Source organism: Portunus trituberculatus, chromosome 8 (genome assembly GCF_017591435.1).
Source record: "Portunus trituberculatus isolate SZX2019 chromosome 8, ASM1759143v1, whole genome shotgun sequence".
In the NCBI taxonomy this organism is placed as follows: Eukaryota; Metazoa; Arthropoda; class Malacostraca; order Decapoda; family Portunidae; genus Portunus; species Portunus trituberculatus.
Genome location: NC_059262.1, coordinates 1,630,001 through 1,642,500, shown reverse-complemented (window position 1 = coordinate 1,642,500; position 12,500 = coordinate 1,630,001). Strand labels below are relative to the sequence as shown.

The 12,500-nt window shown below is 43.1% G+C and overlaps 1 protein-coding gene across 1 annotated transcript in view; it reads left to right on the top strand.

Annotated features, from left to right (window-relative positions):
* Nucleotides 1-2,733: 2,733 nt before the first annotated feature.
* Nucleotides 2,734-12,500, top strand: part of LOC123499835 (mucin-2-like) — a gene marked incomplete at its 3' end in the record, with an annotated part of 13,092 nt that continues 3,325 nt past the window's right edge. Inside the window, 3 exon segments of the mRNA XM_045248374.1 lie at nt 2,734-2,825; nt 10,414-10,823; nt 11,315-11,322. Of these exon segments, the coding sequence (XP_045104309.1) occupies nt 2,734-2,825; nt 10,414-10,823; nt 11,315-11,322 (510 nt within the window).

Sequence of the window (12,500 nt, the reverse complement as noted above, 5' to 3'; positions counted from 1 at the left end):
TATTTCTTCATCTTCTTCATTTCCTTTCTTTCATTTATTTTTCCTTAATTTCCTTTCCTTCATTTCTTTCCTTCACTTCTCCGTTTCCTTCAATTCCCTTCTTTCATTTCATTTCCTTCATTTCTTCCTTCATTTTCTTTCCTTCCTTTCTTTCATTCCCTTTCCTTCCTTCCTTCCTTCATTTATCACATCTATCTGTCTGTCTGTCTGTCTGTCTGTCTGTCTGTTATACCTGTCTACTAAGTTACCTGGATATCACCTGTCTAGCTCTCTACCTGTCTGTCTGTCTATCTGTGAACCTATATTCCACTCTCTCTCTCTCTCTCTCTCTCTCTCTCTCTCTCTCTCTCTCTCTCTCTTCGTATATTCCTACCTGGTGTTCTGTTTGTCCTTCTGAGAGAAATAAGGTGTAGTTCCGTAGAGAGAGAGAGAGAGAGAGAGAGAGAGAGAGAGAGAGAGAGAGAGAGAGTAGTAATTAAATGTTGTTGTTGTTGTTTTTCCTCGCAGGTAAAGTAGTTCCTCAATTATTATTATTATTATTATTATTATTATTATTATTATTATTATTATTATTATTATTATTATTATTATTATTATTATTATTATTATTATTATTATTATTATTATTATTATTTTCTGCATTTTGTAATCCAAAGTAACCCAAATAATTACACCAGTTAAGTCATTTTCCAAGCAATTTCACTTTACTAATAAAAAAAGTAATCATATTTTTAACCCAACGAACTAAAACTTAAAAAAAAATATATATAAACACAATTATTATTATTATTATCATTACCATTTTTATTATTATTATCATTATTATCATTTTTCTAGAGTTAATATTCATTAGTAATTAAGATAACAAGCTTTCATAACCTACACTTCCCTTTCTTTATAATATGGTGCCCGTTTTCTTTCCGCCTCTCCGTTTTCTGACAGCTTATTTAAGGGTGACTCTCGTAAAGGTAGTTAACTCGTGCTGAGACACATTGCCATACCTGACCTGGTCTTTATCTGGTCTCTTCATTCATATTGTAATTATTATCTCTTCTTCTCTCTCTCTTCTTTCTTCGTTTTTTTTTTCTTCCTTTCGTCTTTCTCTTATTCATTCTTTTATCCATTTTTCTCCATTTCCTTGTTTCTTTCTATTTCGTTATGGAGTCTTTATTCATATTGTCCATTATCATCTTTTATTCTCTCTCTTCCTTCTTCTTTTCTCTTCTTTTCGTCTTTCTCCTTTCTCTTATTCATTCTTTTTTTCTTTTTCTTTTCGTTATCATTATTATCATTATTAACACTGGTCATTATCAACTCTTTCTCTCTCTTCCTTCCTTCTTTCATTATTTTCTCTCTCTCTCTCTTACTCTTTTATTCAATTTTTCTCCATTTCCTTTTTCTTTCTTTTCGTTGTGGAGTTTATCTTTATTATCTCTTCTTCTCTCTCTTCCTTTCTTCTTTCTCTCTCTTATTCTTTTATCCTTTTTTTCTCTAATTCCTTCTTTCTTCTTTCTCTTTTTATTATCATTGTCATTATTAACATTATTCATTATTATCTTTTCTCTCTCTTCCTCTCTCTCTCTCTCTCTCTCTCTCTCTCTCTCTCTCTCTCTCTCTCTCTCTCTCTCTCTCTCTCTCTTGGTCTATGTACAGTCTCTTTGTATATTTGTAAATGTTTCTGTAAAATAAAAAAAAAATATTATATGTGTGTTTGATTTACCAGAGAGAGAGAGAGAGAGAGAGAGAGAGAGAGAGAGAGAGAGAGAGAGAGAGAGAGAGAGAGCACTAAACTATAAGGATACATACACACATACAGATAGACATATAGACAGACAGACAGACAGACAGACAAGCAGAATCTCATAGACAGGAAAGAAAAATGAAAGAAAATGAAAAAAAGCGTAAAATTATGAAAAACAAAATTGCAAGGTAAAGAAATAATGAAGACAATGATAATGATGAACGAAACTTTTAGAAAACAGTGACCGGGCTTGTTTAACGAAAAGGAATAAGGAAAACAAGAAAAGGAAAAGGAAAAAGAGGAAAATCGCAAGCGGTGTTGGTGATGAGGAGGAAGAAGAAGAAAGGAGAAACAAAGAAAATATGATAAGCAGGATAGATAGATAGATAAATAGATAAATAGATAGATAGACAGTGATAGTAGTAGTAGTAATAGTAGTAATAGTACAACAAAAATAACTAAAGAAAAAATGACCCCTCTCTCTCTCTCTCTCTCTCTCTCTCTCTCTCTCTCTCTCTCTCTCTCTCTCTGTCACTTCTATTCCTACCGCCATGTTTTATTCATCAGTGCTTTTATTTATTAATGCCTTTAGGTGTTTATGTATTACCGCGTTACGGCTCATAATGACAGGTCTGCTTCGGCGACGCTCACTGATTCGGCCTCGCTCGCTTGCCAGCTGTGAAAGTGCGCCTGTGTTTGTCTGTATGTATGTATGCTGGTCCTCTCTCGCTTATTACAACACTATCCTGGCCAGAACGAGTCTTAATAGTCAGCTAATCACTCCATGAGCACGAATAGACATAATTGGGGCGGCCAGAGGGAAGGAGAGAGGGAGAGGGAAGCAACAGCTGACTTTACCTTTGTTTTGAACCATGAGCGGAAAAATCACTCGCCGGCAACTCACACGCGCTTCCACTTGAACACGCCGTGCAAAAACTATCTTTACTCTTTATTTTAAAAGCAAATAATATCCCCATGGCGATTATATTACCATGATGGGCTGCGTGATTATCTCCGTCATCATCTGGGTGGATAAGAACAAGGTGGAGTGCGCGTGTGGGTGGTTAATAGTGGAAGTTGTCAGGTAAGTTAATTGTGATCCCGTTAAAATGTCCGAGTCAGCCCACATGTAAACAATAGCCGCGTGTGATTCTGTAGAGGCTGTTCCCCGCTCTATTTACTGCTCCCGGTGGCCTTTGTGAGGGAATATCGACCCGGACAAATAATAGGTAAGTGTCCAGAGACCCATACTTGTGCCGAAAGGTCTGTGAGAGGGAGAGGGAGAGTGGGAGAGCGAGGGGGAGTGAGTGGTTGTGTTGACGTGGAGAGGCTGGATGACTTGTAGTATGTAAAGTGATCCATTATTATAGCTCTTATTATGGTTATGGCCCTCTCTCTCTCTCTCTCTCTCTCTCTCTCTCTCTTGATGGCAGTTTTTTTTCTTTTTTATTTGTTTTTTTTTATTTAATTTGTAGATTTGTTTAGTATTTTGTTGTTTTCGAGAGAGAGAGAGAGAGAGAGAGAGAGAGAGAGAGAGAGAGAGAGAGAGAAAGACAATAAAAGATAACAAAAACAAGAAAACACACACACACACACACACACACACACACACTTCATAAACCTCACGTAATCACTGACTTAGATCACATTAGTAGAGTTTAGGGTGACAGGGTGAGAAGGATAACAGGGTGACAGGGTGAGAGGGTGACAGTGAATCGCCTGCCTTGATGTTATCGCGCACAGGGGAGGAGAGAGAGATAAAAGCGATAGGGAGATAAGAAATTTGATACCTTTTGTGAGAGAGACAATGAATGATAAGGTAGACAGAAATTGATAGGGTGTGATAGATAAAGTGTAATAATTTGTCTCTTTTATCTATTCTTTTATCTCTTTCTCTTTCTCTCGGTACACGCAAAGAGGGGATGAGAGATAAGCTGATAAACATGAATAGAAAGTGATGGATGATAATTATTGATGTTTTTGTTGTCTCTCTCTCTCTCTCTCTCTCTCTCTCTCTCTCTCTCTCTCTCTCTCTCTCTCTCTCTCTAAATAACAAACAAACTAACAAACAGAGAGACAGTAACATAAACAGTAATTATTATCATGTTTATTCTCTTTCTCTCTCTCTTCTCTCGCCAAACACGGAAAGAGACACAAGGGAAGACGAGAAGAAGGAGGCAAACAGAATGAAATGATAAAAAAAGATAAACAGAATAACTGGCTTGTTTATTCTATTCTCTCGCTTTTTCTCACATTAAAGAAAGGTAAACAAAAGGTAAACAAGACAAACAGAAGGTGATAAACAGGGTGGTAAACAAACTAAACAATAAACAGTAATAGATAAACAGGAATAACTAATGTGTTTACCCTATCTACTCTTTTCTCACACCAAACAAAGGTAAACAAAAGAAAAACAGGAAGAAAACAAGACAAACAGGAGGAGGTGATAAACAAAACAAACACACAGATAAACAGGAATAACTAATGTGTTTGCCCTATCTTTTCTCACACCAAACAAAAATGAAGAAGGAAAACAAAAATGTAAACAAGAGACAAACAGGAGGAGATGGGAAACAAAACAAACAGCACTAACAAACATGAACACAATGACAAACACACATACACACCACTGCCTGCGTTTCTTATCCTTTTTCACTGCCTTTTCGCACACACGCACACACGCACTCTCCCTCTCCCTCTCCCTCTCTCACACCCTCTCCCTCTCTCTCTCTCTCTCTCTCTCTCTCCACGGGGCGTCACAGAACAACAGAAAACGTATCACAGGTCACAAATGAGAGGAGAAGGTCAGGAAATGTTTACAAACACTACTATTGACATCACCCCCACCCACGACCACCCTGACCCCTCACGACCCCCACCACGACCCCCAGCCACCCCCAGCCACCCCCACCACCCTCACCCATTGTTCCCGTCACCCCCATTGCCTCATTATATCCACCCAACGAGTTTTTCTTTTTCTTTTTTTCTTTTCTTGATTAAATTAGAGCAGTGACGAGACAGTAATGAGTGGATGGTGATGTGGTGGTGACTGGTGATGACTGGTGATGAGTGGTGGTGATTGGTGGTGATTGTGACGCCTCCTGACTCGTGGCGCTTTCTGTCCTGGGTGTTAAGAGGCGTGGCCGGGTGATAAGGGGTGTGGTGGTGGTGGTGGTGGTGGTGGAGTAGTAATAGTAGTAATGGTGGTGGTGGTGGTAGTAGTAGTAGTGGTGGTGGTTGTGGTGGTAGTAGTAGTAGTAGTAGTAGTAGTAGTAGTGGTGGTAGTAGTAGTGGTAGTGGTGGTGGTGGTGGTGGTGGTGGTGGTGAGAGGAGGAGAAGAGAGAAAGAAGAGAAAGATGAGGATAATAGGAGGAAGAGAAGAAGGAGGAAGAAGAGGAAGAGTAGGAGGAGGAGGAGGAGGAGAGAAGAGTAGGAGGAGGAAGAAGAGGAGGAGGAGGAGGAGGAGGAGGAGGAGGAGGAGGAGGAGGAGGAGGAGGAGGAGGAGGAACAAGAACAAGAATGAAAATAAGAATTAGAAAAAAAGAAACATCTATTTTTATTATTTTATTTCCTTGCAAACTTTTCTTCTTTTCTGTCGAGGAGGAGGAGGAGGAGGAGGAGGAGGAGGAGAGGAGGAGGAATGAAGTACCTATCGTTGGGTTTACTTGGGCGTGAGAGAGAGAGAGAGAGAGAGAGAGAGAGAGAAAATGTTTATACTGATGGTGATAATGATGTGTTTCTATGTTTGCCTCCTCCTCCTCCTCCTCCTCCTCCTCCTCCTCCTCCTCTCCTCCTTCTCCTGGGTTTGTCCAATTGTTTTTCTTCCTCCTCCTCCTCCTCCTCCTCCTCCTCCTCCTCCTCCTCCTCCTCCTCCTCTTTCTCTCCACAATTTTCTTAGATTGTATATATTTTTTCCCTCCACTTTTCCTCCATCCTATATTTTTCTCTTCATTTAATCTCTCTCTCTCTCTCTCTCTCTCTCTCTCTCTCTCTCTCTCTCTCTCTCTCTCTCTCTCTCTCTCACTTTTGTATGCAAATTGGAAAGAAAATGGGAGAGAAATAATGATGAATTGGAATGAAAGAAAAAATGACGGACGGAGGAGGAGGAGGAGGAGGAGGAGGAGGAGGAGGAGGAGGAGGAGTGGAGGAGGAGGAGTAGTAGTAGTAGTAGTAGTAGTAGTAGTAGTAGTAGTAGTAGTAGTAGTAGTAGTAGTAGTAGTAGGGAGGAGGAGGAGGAGGAGGAGGAGAGAGAGAGAGAGAGAGAGAGAGAGAGAGAGAGAGAGAGAGAGAGAGAGAGATCTCTCTCTCTCTCTCTCTCTCTCTCTCTCTCTCTCTCTCTCTCTCTCGTATGTTTTAACGATGCCAATGATATTTCTCTCTCCCTTCTATTTCTATTCTTTCTCGTCCTCCTCCTCCTCCTCCTCCTCCTCCTCCTCCTCCTCCTCCTCCTCCTCCTCCCCTCCTCTTCTTCCTCTTCACCACTCCTCTTCTTTGACCACGGTCATTGGTACTTGGTCACATACTCTCTCTCTCTCTCTCTCTCTCTCTCTCTCTCTCTCTCTCTCTCTCTCTCTCTCTCTCTCTCTCTCTCTCTGCACGGAACCACAATAAAATTAATTCCAAACGTTTTCTCTCGAATCTCTTCACAATCCATCTCGTTTTCTTTCACTTTCACCGCCTCTGATTCACAGTATCAAGATTGCCGTTATTTAGCGAGTCCTCGTTCATTTCCTTAAGTCCCCACTGCACTTAAAGAGGAAATAAAAGCGTGTTATGTATTAAAAAGCCACTTCACGTCGCTATTTCCGCGCCAATGTTGTAATATTGAGGCAAAAACGGTGAACTCTCATTCCGAGCAAATTCGTTTTCTCTCCGTCTCGGCTCCAGGAAGTAATAAAACCACTGACAAGACGCTCCCTTTATTTACCATCTTCTCACTGCTCCTAATGAAGAAATGAACGTGCCTCTCGCCTCTAAAGCTTCCATTACCACGCTGTTGCCACGTCAAAGGCTGCAATTTACGTGAAAATCGTAAATCACTTTCAGACACATCTTTACTACATGCACGAGGCTCTGTTGAAGTGACGCCAGTTTTGCAAGAGTGGTTTTCACGACTCCAGTGACAGATTGATGAGATTTCTGCCTTATCAACTGAAGAAGCACTCCTGAAAAGCCGGATTATCACAACTCTGGCCTTTGAAAATAGTTGTAGTGAGAGAACAGAGCGTTTCAAAATACATGGGTTCTTATTTATGTGATTCCGTCCCCTCTTCGTTTCGGCTGCTGGTTACGATGATTACACTGCTATTACACGACTTTCGCTTTACCTACCACGTTCTCAGTGCTCTTTATGAATAGTTAAACACATATTGCACTTTGAAAATTCGCATTACATCTTTATTTCAGAGTAAAATGTATAATTCAGATGCAAATCATAAATCTGTCACTCTTTTATTGCTGGAGGTTTCATTTTCTGTAGCTCTCGGCTCCATGTTGTCGTTGGATGCAGCCTATTATTACATGACTCTCACTTTATTCGCCACCTGCTCAGTGCAAATAATAGATAAATAACCATGAAATTGCCCTACACCCTCCCATCACATCCCTATTTCCACCAATACCGGTAATATGGAGGCGAAAAGTGGTACCCGGAAAATCTATTATTACATCACTTTCCCTTTATTTTCGACCTTCTCAGTTGGTGTAACAAGGAGACAAACACACATTACCCCTTCAAAACACATACCTTCGTGTCATTTCCCTAAAAAAGTGGAATTATTCACGAGAAACACGAAGATACTGTCACGGTTTAGTGTTCCGTTGGCAAGCGTGAAATCAGCAACAGTTTGTTTTGGTGTGTGTTCACGTGTGTGGTGCTTGTGGTGGTGTGTGGCGCACCCTAAAGGCGGCGTCACACTAGCACTTTTCCGTCTTCTTTTTCCGTCAATTTTCTGACGACTGTCAACTTTTGCAGACGGTGGCCGTCACACACAAGCTTGCTTCCGCCTTTGCCGCGCTTGTCGATTGTAAACAAACATGGCTCCTCATTCACCCCAGCAAGCCGCGGCTTTTTTGCACCTTATAATGTAATCAGCTGTTCTGTGATCCCAAAGGCAACGGTGACCTCTAATACTCTCTATGAGAAATTCGTCAGTGTGTTTTGTCCACTGCTCATCTTGGCCAGCTACTTGGAAGTTGCCTTGAAATATTCAAAAGCATCGCACATTCGCACTCCCCTGAAATGTACACAAACAACTGAGGAACTTTTCATTGCTAGGCTAGAAGAAAAAAAAATATGTATACAAATATATATTCATCAACTCATTTAAATTTCTTGTCATGATAATAGCATTCTTCCGTTTAACAAAAAAATATTTTTTTTAATAAAAGTGTTTATTAGAAACCATAGTTCTTATTTTGACTAAAAATTGGCGCTAGACGAAAACGATGCGTTCCGTCTGACTCAAGACGACGGAAAGAGTTGACGGAAGAGTAAAAAGACGACGGAAATCGCCTGAGACGACGGAAAAAGTGCTAGTGTGACGCCGCCTTAATGCTGCTGTGGTGAGTGTTCTAAGGCTGGCCATCTGCTGAGGTCACGGGAAGAGTCAGGAAAGGTCAGGAAAGCGGGAAAATAAGGCTGGGTTGGGCTAGGCTTGCTTCATAAGGGATTCATATCTCGTTGCTCCTCCTCCTCCTCCTCCTCCTCCTCCTCCTCCTCCTCCTCCTCCTCCTCCTCCTCCTCCTCCTCCTCCTCTTCTTCTTCTTCTTCTTCTTGATACTACTAATCTTACTTATCGTGTTTTATTTTTCCTTCCCTCCTTCTCTCCCTTCCTTCCTTCCTTTCTTCCTTCCTTCCTTCCTTCCTTCCTTCCTTCCTTCCTTCCTTCTTTCCTTCCTTCCTTCCTTCCTTCCTTCTTTGTGTTACTACTACTACTACTACTACTACTACTACTACTACTACTACTACTACTACTATTATTATTATTATTATTATTATTATTATTATTATTATTATTATTATTATTATTATTATTGCTGTTGCTTTCCTTCCTTCCTTCCTTCCTTCCTATACCTACTACTACTACTACTACTACTACTACTACTACTACTACTACTACTACTACTACTACTACTACTACTAAAACAATTACTATTTTTTCACCACCGCCACCTCTCAATGACACTGGCAAAAGAAGGCAATTTCATCTCGTTTTCTTTTTGCGAGTCTGTCATGGGAAACTTGTATATATTAATTTGTCACGTATTTATAAAGGTTAGGTAGCGTGAACAAAGCAACCATCACTCTCTCTCTCTCTCTCTCTCTCTCTCTCTCTCTCTCTCTCTCTCTCTCTCTCTCTCTCTCTCTAATTGTCTTCACATTCTGCTTCTTTGTGGTGACTTGTGCATTCCTTGTGTGTGTGTGTGTGTGTGTGTGTGTGTGTGTGTGTGTGTGTGTGTGTGTGTGTGTGTTTGTGTGTTTGCCTTTTGCCTTCTTTCTTTTTCTTTCTTTGTTTTTTTGTCTTTCTTTTTTTTCTATTTTCTTTTTTCTTCATGTTTTCTTTTATTTTCTTTTTGTTTTGTTCATTTCTTGTGTCTTCTTCATTCTCTCTTCTCTCTCTCTCTCTCTCTCTCTCTCTCTCTCTCTCTCTCTCTCTCTCTCTCTCTCTCTCTCTCTCTCTCTCTCTCTCTCTCTCTCTCTCTGAACACCACAAAAAAAAAAAAAAAATAGTAAAGAATTTGTACCTTGTGTGTGTGTGTGTGTGTGTGTGTGTGTGTGTGTGTGTGTGTACCTGTCCCTAATTAGCGTGGGAGGAGAGTCTGGTTATCGGCGTGGGGATCAGGGGGATGGGGACGAAGGGGGATAGCTGCGCACACCTGCCAATGTTGCTACAGGTAACCTAATTGATACACCTGGCCTTTATGGGGAGAGAGAGAGAGAGAGAGAGAGAGAGAGAGAGAGAGAGAGAGAGAGAGAGAGAGAGACTGAGACGAGAAATGGGACAGGGTAGACATAGAGATAGAATAAAAGGACAGTGAGAGAGAGAGAGAGAGAGAGAGAGAGAGAGAGAGAGAGAGAGAGAGAGAGAGAGAGAGACGTAATAATATTTAAAGAAAATAGAAATAAGGAAAAGAGAAGAACTAAAGGAGGGTAAAAGATAATGAGAAAGGAAAAGAGAGATAGGTGTCTTTATTTCTCTCTCTCTCTCTCTCTCTCTCTCTCTTTCTTTCTCTCTCAGACAAACAGAGGGCTGGGCGGGGCGGGGCGGGCGGCGCGGCCATTGAGCGGGGCGTAATGCCAGCCACTTATAGGCCCACACAGCCGCCGCCGCCGCCACGCTGTCCCGAGAATCGATGGTGGACGAGGCGGGGAGGCAGAGGCTGTAGTGGAGGCCTGTGTGGCGGCGTGGTGGTGTGGTGTGTGGTGTGGTGTGTTGTGGTGGTGATGGTGGTGGTGAGGACCGTGGCGGTGGCTGGTGGTTGGTGGCGTGGGTGGGTGCCCGCCTGGCCCTCTGCTGCGGCGTGCCAGCGTGTCCTCCTGCTGGCGTGCCTGGCGGGGCTTTGTGGGGCTGTCACGGGGCCCTGCACGACCCCCTGACGCCCATTGTTCCCGTGACGACCCGCCAGTGACCCGCCAAAGCAATTAGCCGCCAGTCAAAGGCGCCTGACAGGCCCAAGGAGCAGCGGGCCGGCCGTCGCCTTGTGCTGCTGCACGGCCCCGCGGGGGACTGGCTCCTCCCGGGGGCCGCGCCCTGCCGGTTGACGTGTCTGCCAGCGGGGCACAATGTATCATCCATCAGGCGTCACGCGGGGGCGGCGCCGCGCCTGCAGGAGCGCCATGTGGCGGCGTGGCACCGCCCGTCCACCTGTCGCCTGGCGCCCTCGGCACCCCTCGCACCCCACGCCCGCCACGCCCCGCCATGCACACCCTCGCCCACACCCACCCACGCCCTCACTCCACACCGTCATCACTACCCCACCACCACCACCATCCCCACCTGGCCCCTCCTAGGCCCTGCCTTCCCCTCCTCCCCCTCCACCTCCTCCTCCTCCTCAGACGCAGCCTGCCTCCAGGGTCACGGTAGGAGGCTCCTGGAGTCTTCCTCTTGCTTCTTCCCTCCTTCCTAAGAGGAGGAGGAGGAGGAGGAGGAGGAGGAAGAAGAAGGAGGGAAGCAGGAGGAGCAGAAGGAGGAGCAACAACGGCAATAACACATTAACGTGAACCCCTCATCCCTGTGTGTGTGTGTGTGTGTGTGTGTGTGTGTGTGTGTGTGTGTGTGTGTGTGTGTGTGCCCAGCTGTCAATCACCAGGTCCTTCCTTCACTTTCCTTGATCAAGTCACCAGCTGTTCCTGTCTCCTTACTCCCCAATTTCCCCTCCCACTTTCCCCCGCCCTCTCCCTCCTGTGCCTCCCGTCTCTCCCTCCACTCTCTCCTTCCCTCTCCCTCACACTTCATCTTCACACTCTCACCCAATGCTAAGAAAAAGAAAAAAAGAAAGAAAATAAAAAAAACATCTTTATTCAAATTATCTTCACATTAATTAATTCACCTGAGCTAATTAGTGCCTTAGTGAAGCAGGTGAGAGGGGAGTGATTAGTGTCCACCTGTTGCATAGGTAAAGGGCATGAGAGGTGAGGGGAAGTGAGGGGAGGTGAGGTGATGTGAGGTATGGTTGGGTGAGGTAAAGGGAGGGGTGAGGGGGGGTGAGGGAGGTGAGGTATGGTGGGGTGAGGGGAGGTGATGAGGTGAGGGGAAGTGAAGTGATGTGAGGTATGGAGAGGTGAGGGAAGATGAGGGGAAGTGAGAAAGAAAAGGGGAAAAAGTAGAGAAGAGGGGAGAAAGAGGAAAAAAAATCAAATGGGTTGAAAAGAGGGGAAGGAAGGAGGAGGAAAAGGGGAAAAGAAGAAAAAGGCAAGATTGATAAAGGTGAAAATAGGGAAAGAAGGAATAAAAAGAAGAAAAGAGGGGAAAAGATGAAAAAGAAGACTGATAAGACGAAAAAAGGGGAAAATGAATAAAGAAGAGAAATGAAAATGAAGATGAAAAAGGAAAAAGGGGGAAAAAGAGAGAAGAGAAGAGGGGAAAAGAGAGAAATGATATGAAAATAAGATTGATAAGAGAGGAAAAAGAGAAAAAGGAGTAAAAAAGAGGGAAAAAGAGGGGAAAACAATATGTAAAGATGAAAAATGGAAAAAATGGAAAAGGGAAGAGAGAAGAGGGGAAAAGAGGGAAAAATTATAAAAAAAATATAGAAAAAAGGGGAAACGAGAGGAAAAAAACCAGGTTAGGATTGGCCAAGTTAATAGAAAAAAAAAGATGAGGGGAAACAAGGGGAAACTTAAAACATCACACATTTTTTTATTCAATCCGATAAAAATGTAAAAAAAAAAAACATTTCCCCTCACTTTTATCTGTCAAAAAGGAAAAAGAGGGGAAACAGAGCCTATATTGAAAATTTCCCCTTATTATTACCATTAGGCGAGACATGAGGGGAAAGAGAGGGGAAAGTGTAGGTGTGATATCAAAGCTATTAACTCTAAGGGGAGGGGGTGAGGGGAAAATGAGGGTAGGGGTGAGGGGGAGTGAGGGGAAAGAGAGGGGAATTGAGGGTGGGTGCCATTACCTGGTTACTAATGGGGGTGTCACCTGTGTGTTGTCCAATAGGTGAGGGGAAGAGGAAGAGGAAGAAGAGGAGGAGGAGGAAGAAGAGGAGGAGTAGGAGGAGGAGTAGGAGAAGGAAGAAGAAGAAGAAGAAG